The sequence below is a fragment of the Vanellus vanellus genome (genome assembly GCF_965231255.1).
Source record: "Vanellus vanellus genome assembly, chromosome: 1".
In the NCBI taxonomy this organism is placed as follows: domain Eukaryota; kingdom Metazoa; phylum Chordata; class Aves; order Charadriiformes; family Charadriidae; genus Vanellus; species Vanellus vanellus.
In genome coordinates, this window is record NC_138905.1 from 73,280,345 (window position 1) to 73,295,234 (window position 14,890).

Genomic DNA, 14,890 nt, shown 5'->3' on the forward strand with positions numbered 1-14,890 from the left:
TGCGAAGAATACAAGTTTCTTTACACTAACCTAGAATCCGTCCAACCAAAAAAAAATGCTGCTGCTTTTAATCTAAAGTGAATAATTAATGTTTTAGCTTAAGGAATTAAAAGAATATAGACCATTATCTGCTTTGATCTATGTAAGTAACATACATTTAAAGGGGATCTGCAGAAAAAAAATACAGTTAGGGAGCGTTTATTCCTCTAGTTCTGCTTTTTTTTTTTTTTCATTTTTACGACTGTATTTAAAGTGTGAACATTTCTGGTGTCAGTAAATCAAATTGTAAAGTAAAAAAAGTGGAGATAAATTAAGATGTAAGCGAATGCTACTTGGTAGGAAGGATTAGGTCAAAGGTCTGACCTATGTGAACTGCAACCGTTGCATGTGTTGTCACCCAGTATTGCAATATCAATTTATTTGCATTCTCTTTTGATGCATCTAGACTTAAAAATATCCAAGAGATGCATCTTGCGTATAAAAAGCCGAAAAGGAGTTAGGAGTCATACAATTATTACTATCTGGGCCCTGATTCTGCGGCTGGGATGTTGATGCTTGGGGTAGATGGAACCCAGCTATGTTTTTGTAGGTGTATATGGCAACCTGCTGATTGCTGTCTCAACAGAATAAACTGTAAACCTTTCCAGCTGTTCTTAATCTAGACCCTTAACCTTTAAAAAAAACAGAGGCTTTCCATTCCTCAGAGCCAGGTTTTGCTAACAATATCTAGGTTGTTTTCAAACCACGCTTCAAACATAAAAATGACTAATAAATCCATATTTCATAATAGTTAGGCTGGAAAACGATTATTTAAAAACATACTCAGTTTTTACGACTCATTTCTAGTAAAAATCCCAAACATGCTTCACTAATGCTACCATTTCAGATACTCAGATCCCGGATGATAGGCATGATACCCAGATAGATACACCAATAAATACTTAGAGGCTATAAATCTGTCTCGAATTAGTTATTTGTGGATGCGCGAGAGGGGAAAAACGGCTGGGAAATTCTGTTTGCTAATCTGTCCGTTTCCTGACTCTAAATGTTCTGTGACTTCACAGCTGGTGATTTTATTTTTTCTGTGGTTTGTATTATTACGTGCTAAATACATTACTCCATGCCCTTCGGTGGGACCCAGGGCTTTAAGAAGACGGCCCAGCTCTCGCACGAGCTTTTTTAGTCTGCACCTGATTCCACTCGTGCAAACAGCAGTTTTACGTAGCCCCGGGGAGAGGCGGGCGGGGGTCAGCCCCGAGCAGGCGACGGGTCCCCAGCGGAGGAGCCCCCCGGCGTGAGGCGGGAACAGGTTTAGAGGGAGGAAGCAGCGGGGTTTGGACGGAGCCCACAGCCTTAGGGATTCATAACGCTTCGGAGGACCGCAGCCCGCCGGCTTTGGGATTCCAGTTCGGGCTTCCCATTAAAACAACAACAAAAATAGCAATAACCATTCATAAACATCCATCTTTCTGACTTTTTTACGACCTCGTAATTGCCCCCAACCCCGACAGGCGGATTTATGCCTCGGCCGCCAGCGCCCGATGGCGGGGAGCTCCGCCGCCCCGGTGGCACCGCCGGCTCCTGCGGGGCGACAGCGGCGGGGAGGGGAGGGGAGGGGAGGGGGGGGGGGGGTCGGGGCGAGCCCCGGCTGTCCCCGCCGCTGCGGAGAGCGGAGCCTCCCCCTCTCCGGCGGCGGAGCAGGGCCGGCGCAGCCCTTCCCCAGGAGCCGGTCCGGCCGTTTTGGAAGTGGCAACTACCACCCTTTCTCCCCCCCTCCCCCGACAGCGTCCTGCTTCGTTATCGCCCCCAACACCCCTTTTTACACCCCCACCCCCCACCCCCCCCGCTGCTCTTTTTGGTGTGATGCTCAGTCTGGGGTTGGGTTCTGAGCTTTCGGCAGCCCCCTCGCCCAGCTGGGGGAAGCTCACATCACTTAATTTTTATTTATTTTACGCCCCCGTGCAAAACTCAAGGACCGTCCCAGCAGCGTTCAGGAGGGAAACGCTTCCCTTCTCTCGCTTCCTCTTTTTCTCTTCCCCTCTTCCCAAGCAGCCCTCCCTTCAAGTCCCTCCCGTGGATCTCTCTCTCGCCCTCCCGGCAAGACTTCGCAACTTCTGCCCCCGGCTCCGCCGGCCTTTTATTTGCCCTTTTCTCCCCCCCCCCCCCCCCCCCCCCTAGCTTGTTTGGTTTGGGTTTGGTTTTGGTAATTTCTCCTTCCCCGCGGTCCGCAACCGCCCGGGAGGCTCCTTCCCCGGGACTACGGGGGCACTGCCGGGACCCTGAGGGCCGCCCCAACCGCGGACCCTCCGGCGGGCAGCACCGCCCCCTCCTTCTTTCTTTCCCTCCCTCTCTCCCTCCCTCTCTCCGGCCGCCGGGAGCGCCGGCGAGGGAAACGATGGCCTAGAAATTAAGCAGCACTTCTGAGGTGGTACAGCTGCCTCTCACTCCCCCCCCTTTTTCTTACACTGTTTAGGGTTTCTCCGCGTCTCGCCCTCTCTTGCACTTTTTTTTTTAAAAATCAATTTACTACAGCACCATCACACACACACACACCCTCTCCATCCCCCTCTTCCCTCCCAGCCCGAGGTGGTCGCGGAGGAGGCGAGGCGCTCCCCCAGCCCTTCATGCGCGGCGCTGGGCTCCCGGGGCGGAGGCGAGCGGGGGGCGAGCTCCGCGCTCCGCAGGAAATGCCGGTGCTGCGGCGGGGAGCGCCCCCGGCCCGCCGCCCCCCGCCCCGCCGCTGCTGCTGACCGCCGCCGGGGGGGTCGCTCCCGGCTCCCGCCCGGTTGGGAATAAGCCCCGGGGCGGGCGGGTGGGCAGGGAGGCCCGTCGAGGCCATGGCCGGCGGCGAGGCGCGGAGCCCGGGCTGCAGCGGGCGCTGCCCGCCGGCGGGGCGGCAGCCCGGCACCCCGCGGGGCGGCGGCGGGGCGGCGGCGGAGTGTGTTGCGGGGAGGGGGGGAGCGGCCTCCCGGTCCGCGCTGCTGCCGCCGCCGCCGCCGCGGGAGACCTGGCGCCGGCGGAAACTTTCCTCGGCGCTGTGCGCCGGCTCCCTCTCGGTGCTGCTGGCCCTGGTGGTGAGGCTGGTGCGGGGGGAGCGCGGCCGGGAGCTGGCGGCGGAGGGCGGCGCGGGGCCGCGGGGCTGGGGCTGGGGCTGGCTGCCCCCCGGCGCCGTGCCCCTGGGCCTGGCCGGTGCTTTCTTCGGTGCGGGCCGCTACCTGCTGCGCGGCGGCGTGCGGCCGCGGACGGCGGCGCTGCTGCTGGCCGCCTGCTGCGGGGGGGAAGCGGTGGCGCAGACGGCGCTGGCGGCGGGGGAGGATCACTTGCTCTCCCTGGCCGCCACGGGGGTGGTGCTGAGCTGCCTGGCCGCCGTGACATGGCTGGTGCTGAAGCTGAGGCAGGGCGTCCTCATGCTCGCCGTGACTAGCGCGGCCAGGACCACGTCCCTCGTCGCCTTGGAGAGGGTCCCGGCGTCCTGGCGGCCCTACCTGGCCTACCTGCTGGGGCTGCTGGGCATCCTCCTGGCCGGCTACGCCGACCGGCTCTGGCCCCCGCGGCGGGCCGCCCCGCTGGCGGAGCCTCCCGCCGCCCCCCCGGCCGCGGACGAAGCCCCGGTGCTCAGGCGGCGGCGGCGGTCCAGCTCCATGATCTCCCCCGAGATGTCGGGCGGCGGCGGCGGCGGCAGCAGCAAGACCCACCGGCGGACCTCTCTGCCCTGCATCCCCCGGGAGCAGGTAGGGCAGGGGCTGGGGCGGGGGATGGGGACGGGTCCCAAACTTTGCTGGTGGCGGGTGGGGGTGCCGCCGGCGGCGGCGCGGGGAGCTGCTGTGCCCTCCCGGCCGCTCCGCCGTGGCGGGGCCGGGCAGGCTGCGGGCTTTCCCCCGGCGCCCCGCGGCGCGGAGAGCCCCGAGCGGCCGCCCCGGGACGGGGGTTGGGGCCGGAGGGGAAGCGGGGCTCTCCGGACCCAGCCTGGCTTGCCCCGGCGTTGGGCGACGAGGGGGGGAAGAGCTCGGGGTTTTCTTTTCCTTTTCTTTTTCTTTTTCCTTTTTTTCTTTTTCTTTTTCTTTTTTTTTTTTTTTTTTTTTTTTTACAGCCATCACCAGCGCTTGCTTTTCTTAAGCCTGACAGAAAGTTGAGGCGGGTGGTACCCGCCCGGCGCTCGGAGCTGGTGGGAACCTGCCCTCAGGTTTCCCAGCATCACTTATAAGCCTTGCTTTTTCCAACCTGTGGTTTCCCAGAAAAGTAGCTTAGTCCTATTAAACTTGCTGGAAGCTTTAAAGGTGTGCGTGTATATGTGTGCGTGTGTATGTGTATATGTGTGTGTGAGCCAAAGCAGCTTGTCCTCGGTGGAAGAAGTCCCTTATCAGGGCGATAGGGTGTCCTCTGAGGCCGGCCCGCACAGCGCCGGTGCTCATCTTTGCACTTTGCCTCCCCAAGGCTGTGCCTTGTGCGTGTGTGTGCGATCAATAGCTCCCGCTCGGCCGTGGTGGTGGGAACCGGTACGAGGCACACGCGATTTATCTCAACTTCGTTGCTTTAAAGAGGTTGTGATTTGAATGGAGGAGTGAGAACTTGCTCCGTTACCAGCGATGCGTTCTTTTAAATGCACACCTCAACAACAACAACAAAAAATGGAAAAAGAAACAAGCAAACACCATTATCTTTACTGCACAGCTATATAGAGTCCTGCCACCGACACAAAGTCGGCTTAGTTCTGCGCTTGAAGTGTTTTCTCAATTTTTGAGAATTTAAGATTGCCCCACGAAAGAATCATTTGATGGGTCGAGTGTAACTGAGCATATTGTGAAAGTCAGCACAACCCTCACTGAGCGGTGGAAAGGGAAACCTGGGGGAAAATAAGTGGCAAATGGTGTTAAGATTTATTTTTCAATTAGTATTGAAAATGACTCTGCACTGTGGTGAACTGAAGCGTATTGCCATACACCAAAGGTTTTCTTTCAGGTCGCTTTCTGGATAAGCAGCTAAGTATTTTCCAAGTGATGGCATCTAACCATATGGTGTGGGTGGCTAGTTTGCTTCTGGAAATGGTTTGATTACATCCCTTCGTGGTTGGTTATGACATTTTCTAGAAGAGGGCCTGGCAATCTTATACTTGAGGCTTATTTTACAAAAGTGTACTTATTTATTTAACGTTTTTGTTTAGATAAAATAAATATTTACCACAGTGTGCAAGCAAATACAGTGTGAAAAAGTAGAAAGCTGACTCAGTTCTGGCTTTAATAGGAACTGAGACAGAAGGGTGTAAGAATAATTTGTAAATACAATATCTAAGGCAAGAAATTGTCTATACTTACTTGATGACGCTAGGCGTTTCTGGTGGTTTCTTACAGTAATCATTTTTAAGGTTTTAAACATATTTCCACTTACTCTGAGACTTCAAATAAAAGCAGCTTTTCAGTTAACATCTCTAAATGTAATCATTCAGAAATAGGGCTCACGGGTTTGTGATCGCATCCTTCTCTTTTCTTATGGAGGGAATTCAAATCGTCTATATATGCCAGAATGTTAAAGTGGTGATGGATAATGAGGTACATTTCTTTTTCTCCCCAGTGATGTGTTACTTGGGAACAGTGGTCAGTTTTGCCCCAGGCGATTCCCACTTCTAAGCTGTGGAGCTGGACTGGAGTCAGCTGGTGACTGTTCAGTTTACCTGCTGCAGGATTTTGGCAAATTTCTCTTTCTTTTGTTCTCACTCACTATTAATCAATAGCAAGATCTGGTATTGCTTGCGTCACTGCGTGATTAGAAACGGATGACTACTTTTGAGTTAGGGGAGACTTTTTGTCTGGGTTTTTTTTTTTTTTTTGTTTCTTTGTTTTGTTGCTTTAGCACAATGTGGCTGTGTGTCTGTGAACTTCCCTCCCTAAAAGCTGTCCTCTTAAATAAAGGTTGGCAAGATAGAAAAATGAAAAAGCTGAAACAAAGCTTTATAAGGACCTTGAAGAAACGCTGGGAGAAGTGGGACTCTCTTACAGCAAACAAAGTTTGTGTTTATAGCGAACATCAGCTCCCCGTAGACTTAAAGAAGGCATAGGTAAATGTTTCTCTTTTGGACAGTTTTTAAATATAACATGTTAAAAATAGAGATGAGGGCTTTGTAAACAAAACCAGGCCTTCCCTCACCCCCTGTTTTTAAAAAACATGCCCTGAATATTTCTGGTCCGAAAGATAGCTTGTTAATACATCTGGGAGCTGCCAATAACTTTCATCAGGAAATGGATCTACTTTATTGCTTTGAAATACGTGCTTTCATTTGGTGAGTAACATTAGGTGAAGTTTTAGAGGTGTTTCCTATTGCCTCTTCTGTAATCTTTCCTATTGCTGAGCATTTAATTGAGCTTTTATTTTTCCAGAGTGTGATTCCCTCCCTATCTGACTGTATTAGTGTGAGATTCTACGGAATTTGGAATTTATGAATTTACGTTTTTTAGCCACACACATCTCAGTTATAATCTGAATTTTTCCCAATTAGAATACAGAATTGAATCTATGTGGGCTTGTGATATAAAGGACAGTACCAGGAATTGCAAACTAACACCACAGATAGAGGTATTAACATATTTAAAATTAAAAGTATGCTTCTGTTTAAGCTGCTAGTAGGAGCAGCTGGAAATGCGTATGGCATGAATTATTCCTTCTGTAGAAACATCTCATCTTAGTCACTTATCAGTTCCAAAAAGAATTTAAAAGGAAAAACCATTTCATTAAAAATACCCACCATCCAAAATCAAACCACACCAAGGTATAACCTTCTTTTGTTGCTAAAAGTGCTATTTACTAGTTTTTCATTTAAATCTATTTTCTTGTGGTTGATTTTTGTATATGTTCTCTCTCTTTCTCAACTTCAGCAAATTCTTTGGATTAAAAGCTTTCAGTTCGGCGTGTGTGTGTATCTCATTGAGAAATGTGAGCTTCGTAATAGCCTGATCCTGCTCCCAGCTGAGTGTTGTCTGTCTGTGATTTCATCAGTGCCGGCTGAGGATGCTCAGGTCCTTGAGGGCTCTCTCACCCAGATTTGAAAGAGGCTGCAGAGAGAAATTGTGAATGGTTGGATAAGACAGTGAGTGAATGAACAAATGCAGTTTCTTTTCTGGTACATGCACAAGTACCTCCAGGATGATGGCTTTTGGAGTTTCTTCTCCACGTTTTTGCAAATGTTTTAGTTTTTTCCTAAAACCATGGAGAGGAGGTTGGGGGGGTAACGTGTTCTGTATCTTGGTGTTTCCTGTTAAAAATACTATATGGCCCGTCTGTTCTGGAGCTTGTGCCTCTGATCTGCGTGTTAATCTTGACGTACAACAGTCCAAAGGGATGATTTCGCCCCGGTGGGTAAAATACTCCGCAGGAGATAGTAGCTGGACAATTTTAAACTGAGCCGAGACTCCTGATTTTGCTTTTAAGCCTTGCTTGTTGTTTGGTTTGTTTGGGTAGAATGGGAAGCTTTCAGCTAACTTGGATTTATTACGAGTGTGTGTTAAATGAGCTAGAGCAGCTGCTGCAAATAGTTTAATTTGGTTGGACTTTTCAGAGTTGTTTTTTTTTTTTTTTTTTTTTTGCCTTGGTCAGAAGACTGTCACAGGTACAGCATACATCAGGGTTTGAAGTACTTTCTAGTTCCCAAACCAGGGGGTGACACAACCCCGTATGCGAAAGCACTTAGCGAGGTGCTGAGCTTTGCCCTGCTGGACAGCCCTGATCCTCAGCCTTGGTGGTGGGTAGCACTGGGATGGAGGAGTTTCTCCAGCAGCTCTGATGTCTCCAGCTGCGAGACCAGCAGCTCCACGTGCAAACTCCCATCCGTGTCCTCTGGCTCCTGGGGCAGAGAGGGTTTCTACCCATTTTCCTTCCTTTTTTTCTCTTTGCTCTTTTCCTGCTTCTAAACGGTTGGAGACGTAGAAAGCTGCTTGCCTCACTGAGGTACACCTGAGGGTCTGTCACTGATTTTTAATTGCTTTGAGACTTGGTAGCTGTTTCGTGCTGCCGCGTCTTTCCCTGCCTGTTTCTCCATTTAGAAAGTTATTTTTTCAGATAAGTGACTTTGGTGCCAGACTCTTCCGTCTTCCTCCAGTGGCGGTGGAGGGGTTCTTGCTCGAATTGACCATTTTTCATGAGGTTCTGCATGGTGACTGCGCCTGTTCCCAGTCTTGTAGCCTGGGAAAGTTGTGAGCCGGGACCTTCTTTATCACTGCCTGTCTGCGCAGTTGAGAAGACAATACTGTAACAGTTCACATAGTCAAAGATACCTCCTCAGTGATAAGATCTAAGAAACAGAGGAGAAAAATAAATGTATTTGTTGGTTTTTTTTTTTTTTTTCAAGGGAAAATTACGTCTTTATTTGTTGCTCTCATTGTTTGACAGTGAGAGCTTTGTAAGTGCCAGGAATACGTTGCTTCTCCCGGTTTCCTGGCTCTCTATCATTCTGTCCTAAAAAAAGGACAGATGTACCCCTTAACTTATAACCAGTTTTTAATATTACATATCCTGCCCTCTGGCCTGAAAATAGGAGAGATCAGAGTGCAACGTACAGGGATTTAAAAATTTGGAGAGGAGAAGGCAGATCAAATCTAGATATTGAACTCTATGTACGTCAAAGTTATGGCCTCCTATTAGGCATGCAGTGTTATATACTGTGTACCTCCTTCTGCTAATAAGCATTATTGAGCTGTAATTACTCTGATAAGATTTGCTGGCATTACAATTTAGGTCACTAGAAACCGAGGAATACTGAGGAGTTATGTCATCTGGTGACTTGCTGAAACACAACTGTGTAAAATATTTAAGCAAGGCTCCAGGAAAAATCACCCAGGGATTCCAGACGTAATATTTTATTTTCTTTTGCATGGCTTCATTTATGCAAAGCCACTCTACTTAGATTTTTTTTCTTTTTTTTTTTTTCCTTCAACCTCACAAAAATGTAAAAGCTGCTGCTGAAACTCTCACGATTGGTTTAGAATCTATTTTTGTCTATCGGTTAAATCAAGAAATGTGTATTATGGCATATCGGCAAAAAAAGTAAAATACAGTAGTGACTTTCTGCTCTTTCTGCCTGAAGTGTGAAAATGCAAAGCTGGGGAACTGAAAGAAATCCTGTGTACGTTGGGTTGTCATGTTAATTAAATAAACAGCCAGAACAGTGACCCTGTGTATGAAATGTGTTTTGAGAAGCTTGTTAGGGGTTGGAGGGGAAAAACAGTGACACATGATGTTTTGGACGTTAACTGTGACATTTGTATGAATTTGTCCTGATCTGCTGTTGGTGTGCTTACGTTCCAACTCTTTTTTTGCAAGAGACTGAGACATAACTGTATTTTACAAATTGAAGGAATATTGCTGGGGCTTTTTTCTTGAAAAAGTAATAAAATAATAATAAAAAAATAATCCCAGCCTGGAAGCAGAAAGGTTGCTGGGTTCTGGTGCCTGCAAACCGCAGGGCTTGAAATGGGGGTAAGCTGACTGCATCTTACATGGTTTGAGAATGAAATGAACGCTGCTGCAATTAAAGCTTTGAGGCGGTTGCTGTGATTTACTTAGGTAATCTAATGGGAGATGTACGGTTTATAGGATACTGCTTGACGGATAAGGAAATAAATGTTAAGATTCAGATAACAAAGTGGAAGTCGGGTTTTTGTTTGTGCGCGTTTTTTCTTCTCTGCTTGGTTCTCAAAAAGTTTCTTGATGAATTACCAAACCCTTTCCTCAAAGTCTCTTCTGTGTTAGTCAGAGTGTCACTCAGAAATAAACTCCTCTCATTTGGACTATGTAGTTTTTCAGGTTTTGGGTTGTTTTCTTTTTTTTTTTTTTTTTTTTTTTTTTTCCCAACTTGGCTTGCTCTAAGCCCTGCTGCAAGGACAGTGTTAGCATCAGGAGTTCTCTGCATCGGGGTAATGATTTGAGAAACAGAGAAGAAAAAAAAAAAAAAAAGTGATGTCTGTCCAAGTTTTAACTTGTGGGGAATATCAGTGTTTTCTTTTCTGAGCTGTCTTTGGAGATTAAATGAGATTGTAAGAGGAAAAACTGCTCTACTCCTTTATCAAGCTTTTATTTTATTTTGTTTTTTAAACTGAAGAGTTGGAGCTTTTTTTTTTTTTTTTTTCCTTCTCCCTCTGTGTGGGTGTATGTAATTGTTACAAGCCTATTATTATTATTATTATTATTATCATCATTATATATCCCGGGCGGCGCCCGGGAGGGGGGCTGAGCGCAGCCCCGGGGGGGATGGGGCGGGGGGCGGGGGGGGTGGCGGCCGGTGGCGGCGGTGGCGGGGCCGGTCCCCTAGAGGGCACGAGAGCCCCTGTTCTGCGCCGCCACCCGCCTCCCCAGCCAGCCTCACACACCGGTTAAAAACATAATAAACAAAATCTGTCCGTGGTACTTAACCGAGCCTTTATTTTTTTTTTATATATATATATATAAAAATAAATAAATATTTATTTATTTATTTATTTTCCTACCTATGGGTTGTTTGGTCTTCACAAGGACTGGAGGTCTGGGCACGAAGAAGCAGCTGCCTCCAGATCTGTCAAGAAATCAGAAAAAATAGGCTAAATCGCTGTCGCTTTATGTATTGCGGCACCTCGTGACTCTATTCACCCATGTAACTGCTTATATATGAAATGGGGAAACACCGCATTGGAGAGTGCAACAGCAGAATGGGCTGAGGTGACCGAGTGGTCCTTCGTTACTGTTGAACGTAGGGGGCAGCTGGATGGCTTCCTAATGCCACCTTCAGGGTTGCTGAAAGAAAGGCGAAATCACGGAATGGTCAGGGTTGGAAGGGACCTCTGGAGATCATCTAGTCCAACCCCCCCCCCTGCCAGAGCAGGGTCACCTACAGCAGGTTGTACAGGACGGCATCCAGGCGGGTTTTGAATGTATCCAGAGTGGGAGACACAGAGTAGGAAAGATATTGGGTATAAGAATTAGGTTGGTGAAACTACATTTTCAGTTTTGGAACCTGTTGGGAAAAAGACTTGGGGTCAGCCGACAATGCTGGTCACTGAAATAACCTCTGTATGTGTGTGTGTGAAGTATTATAATGAAATTAGATGAGCGAAGTCGTGCTGTGGAGTGCAGTATTGAGCTTTGGTCAGCCAAAATGAAGGGTTGGGGTCCACAGGTAGTCCAAACCTCTGATCATCATCTAAGAAGAGACTGGAAAGATACATAAAAATAGATCTGACTGAAGAATACCGAACAGGTATTTTCCTCAAAATGGAAAAATAGAAGGGAATTTTGAAAGAAAAAAAGGCGAAAACACCCACCACCACCACCCACCACCCCCCGCATGAAAACCAACCCCAAAACAAAAATCCCCCCAAAAGCCAACCCTTTAGTTTTTAAACTGCTAGGAAGAAGTCTGGATGCGTGAGACAGAAATGCACGCTGATTGTGGAATGTGTCCATCACAAGGTATGAGTGAAGCTATTTGTAAAATCCTTAGATGTTTGTATTTATTATTTATTGAAGTTTAGAGGTTTTGTATGCCAAGCAGGTAGAAGGTTAGAAAAATTGGCTGCTTTTTTTTTTTTTTTTTTTTTTTTTTTTTTTAAATCTGATAATAGTTAGGAAGAAATTTCCCAGTTGTGGTATGCTTTAGTGACCTTACTGTTTTATCTGAAGTGTCCGCTGACCAGGACCTACCGCTGCATGACTGTGTTCATATTTTACTACAGTTAACTACTGAAAACAATTAAGGAGAAGATATTTCTGAGCATCAATACAGCTAACAGCCCTCCCTGCACGAGGCTGGAAAAATATGAAACCTCCACATATCAGAAATAGCTCAGAGCGTAGCTGAGATCTCCTTGTCTAACGCCCCTAACCTGCCAGTGCAATAGGCTGGCTTAAAGGGACTTAATTGCATTTTGTATTTTATAAGTTGCTTAAGTTGGCTTTGTTTTGTATTAAGAATTTATGCTTTGGTTTGAATTTCAAAATAAAGTAAAATTATATTCTGCGTCATTATTTTTTTTTTTATGGGATTTTTATCAGTCTAACTCTGTAGGAGTGATGCTTTTCAGATATACTCAGGATGCTTTTCTGATGGTTGCCGAACTCCTGAGACAGACCTTGGTGATAGTTTAAAAAGCAGCCATCCCTCTTACACTGGTTGGTCCTCTCTGAAAGATCTCAGCTTCGTTAAAAGCTGCGTGAAATACGACTGTGATGAGGTCTGATGGAAAGCTGTATCATTTGTTGTATTTTGAGGATCGAGTCACTGATGGCTGTTGGATTTATTTTTTGTTTTAAAGAAGCTTCTCGTTTCTTTGAATAAGCTTGCAGACTGGTTTTCTTTGTGTAAAAGATAATAATGTGGAGGAACAATTATTACTTAGCTTCAAAACTGAACATTAATTATTCTGAACAGCATCCTTCTGACTGATGTTTGACTAAATTTGTCCACAAGCATGTTTGTGAAATGAAATCTGGAAGGGGAAAGAATTGTTTGAATGCTGAAGGTTAACTGTTTTTTGAATTATGGCACTCCCAGCAGGTTCCTGATACCTTGTTAGCGTCTTGATTTGCCGGAGTTGCAGCCATGGCACCACCAATAACCAAAGTAGTTCCTCACCCTGAAGTGCAGATACTTGTGCTAGTCTCTTGCGCTTAGTTTTGCTATACAGTTTTGAATAAACCAATGTACGTTTGTGTTTAATGTCCTGGAGGATAGGCAGACCATTAATATGTTTCGTTACCTATGTTACGTAAAAATATTGATCCTTAGCCAAAACGTACGCTCCAAATTTATCTTAAAATGAGAATGTGGGGCTGCTGAAGAGGGCGGCGTGGTGGACTGTCTGTCCCGTGGTGGCGGTGAAGCCACTCAGGTGGCAGTCTGCAAGGGCACCCTCGGGAGCATTTATGTTTGCTGTCTGACCAGCAATGGATGAAGGCGGTCGGAAGGGGTGATGCATGGGTTGAGAACCTACATCCAAGCCATATTTTCTTCACTTCTATGAGCAGTAATCTAGATACGCTCGCCCAAGCTTTTTGTTGTCTATGTTCGTGTATTAAATCTCAGTTGAAATGACAGTGTAGAAAGGTGCAGACCTCTGTGCAGAAAGTGTAGATTGAAAAGGGCTGCACAACCTTGTCCTATGTGCTGTCCGCCTTTGCCTCCGTTAATGCAGTTTTCAGTGCTTTTATTATGAGATTCTTTCTTTCTTTTTCTTATTAGCCTGTTACAGCTCAGCAGCTAACAGATCTAACTTGGGTTTCCTTGCAGAGTAGGCTATGCTGCTTGGTTTCCACCACATACCCGCACCACCAATGCAGACAGGGCTATTTCTGTATTGGTAATACTGAAATCCTTCCCCTGATACTTGCTTGGTGAGTGGCAAGGAGGTGTTGGATGCTGGTAGAGTTCTCGGGTGTTTTTCTTTTCAGTGTTACCGGTGATGCTAACCACAAGTTACTCTTGACAAGGTCCGGTCACTGTATTTTGTTTTCATAAGGAACTTAAGTGTGTTTGGGTGCGTTTATAATTGCTAGATAACCGATAAGATATTTTGCACGTGGCTGGAGTTCTAGTTTGAGTCTGTCAGTGGGATTGTTACAGGAATACTTGTGCTGAGACGTAGCTCTGCATCTTACTCTTGTGAGACGACGAATACCTTTCACTTCTCCTGGAGGTTGTTTGGTGGTATTTGAAAATTTATATTGTACAATACAGTCAAGTTTTCCTAAAAATGCTGGTTTTCTTATGTTCTTCTTGTAGTGATTACTGCTAATCTCCTCCCTGCCTCCACTGACTTCAGTGGGAATGGAGAGTGCGCAGTCCTCACAGGGTAACAGGCTGATCCTTTCAGTTGAATCCTTAGTGCCGCAGGAGGGTCTGTTCCCGTACAGAAATCTGCAGAGCGCTTGCTTTTCTTTTTTTTTTTTTTTAAACAGCTAACTAGTCTTTTTCTTATTTTAAAGTAATGCAAAGCTAATGTTGCTTGTGCTGCTTGAAACGTGACCTGCGACCTTGTAGCATGTTTTTATAGATGTGTGCGCACACATCCATATATTTTTATATGTACGTAGCTCTGTGTGTGTGTACGTATATACACACTCAAATTAGTATTGCGTAGCCTAGAGGGATGGAATTCTTCACTTGACGGCACAGTCTGCAGCCTGAGTTACATACGACACTGTTCTTTCTGGATATTTAATCACACCTTCTGATGTCTCCACAGGCAGGCGTGTTTCTTAATACAGCAGCCTTTGTAACCGTTGCGTGACTTTCGATGCCTTATAGTTTTGATCTCTCATTTTTCTTTCTTGACTTGCAAATGTGTGCCAGCTTTTGCAAAAATGTGCTTGCTTTATTTGTAAATACTTGAATAGTGATTTTGATCAACAAGTAAATACTCGAGTCTCACTAACACCTGCTGTTCCAGTATTCAAACTGGAACTTGGTGCTACAACTCTGTTCTAGAGATGCAAAACCGTATAGCTGCTTTACGTGGTATCTCTGGTGCCACGGAGCTCAGGACTGCGTGGACAGGAGGAGCTGGTGAGGTCCCCGGTGTAGCCTGAGCCAGTGTTGTTCTTGTGGGCATAAATGGGGGTTGGCGCAGCCTGGAGCTCTGCCTGGTTAGAAGTGTGGTAAGACCAGGTGAAATAAATAGGCAACTCGATTTTTTTAGAGATAAGGATGATGAGCTTTAACTGGTAAAGCTTACCCTTTTATATGTGATGGATATATTATTGCTGCGATGCTCCTGTTCTCAAGGAAGCTGTGGACTGGTTAGTATTTGTTATTTATTGAGACGGTTCTGAAAATTTATTTATTACGACAGTTCCCTGAAATTTTGCTGCATTTCTGTTGATTCTGAATTCTGTATGAGGCGAAGTGTCGCAACGAAATCCATAAGCCATTGCTGAC

At 46.6% G+C, this 14,890-nt stretch overlaps 1 protein-coding gene across 1 annotated transcript in view; it reads left to right on the forward strand.

Annotated features, from left to right (window-relative positions):
* Window positions 1–2,837: 2,837 nt before the first annotated feature.
* PDE3A (phosphodiesterase 3A) overlaps window positions 2,838–14,890 on the forward strand; it is a gene marked incomplete at both ends in the record, with an annotated part of 264,685 nt that continues 252,632 nt past the window's right edge. The window contains one exon of the mRNA XM_082496024.1: window positions 2,838–3,731. Coding sequence (XP_082352150.1) covers window positions 2,838–3,731 — 894 coding nt within the window. The remainder of the gene's footprint in view (window positions 3,732–14,890) is intronic.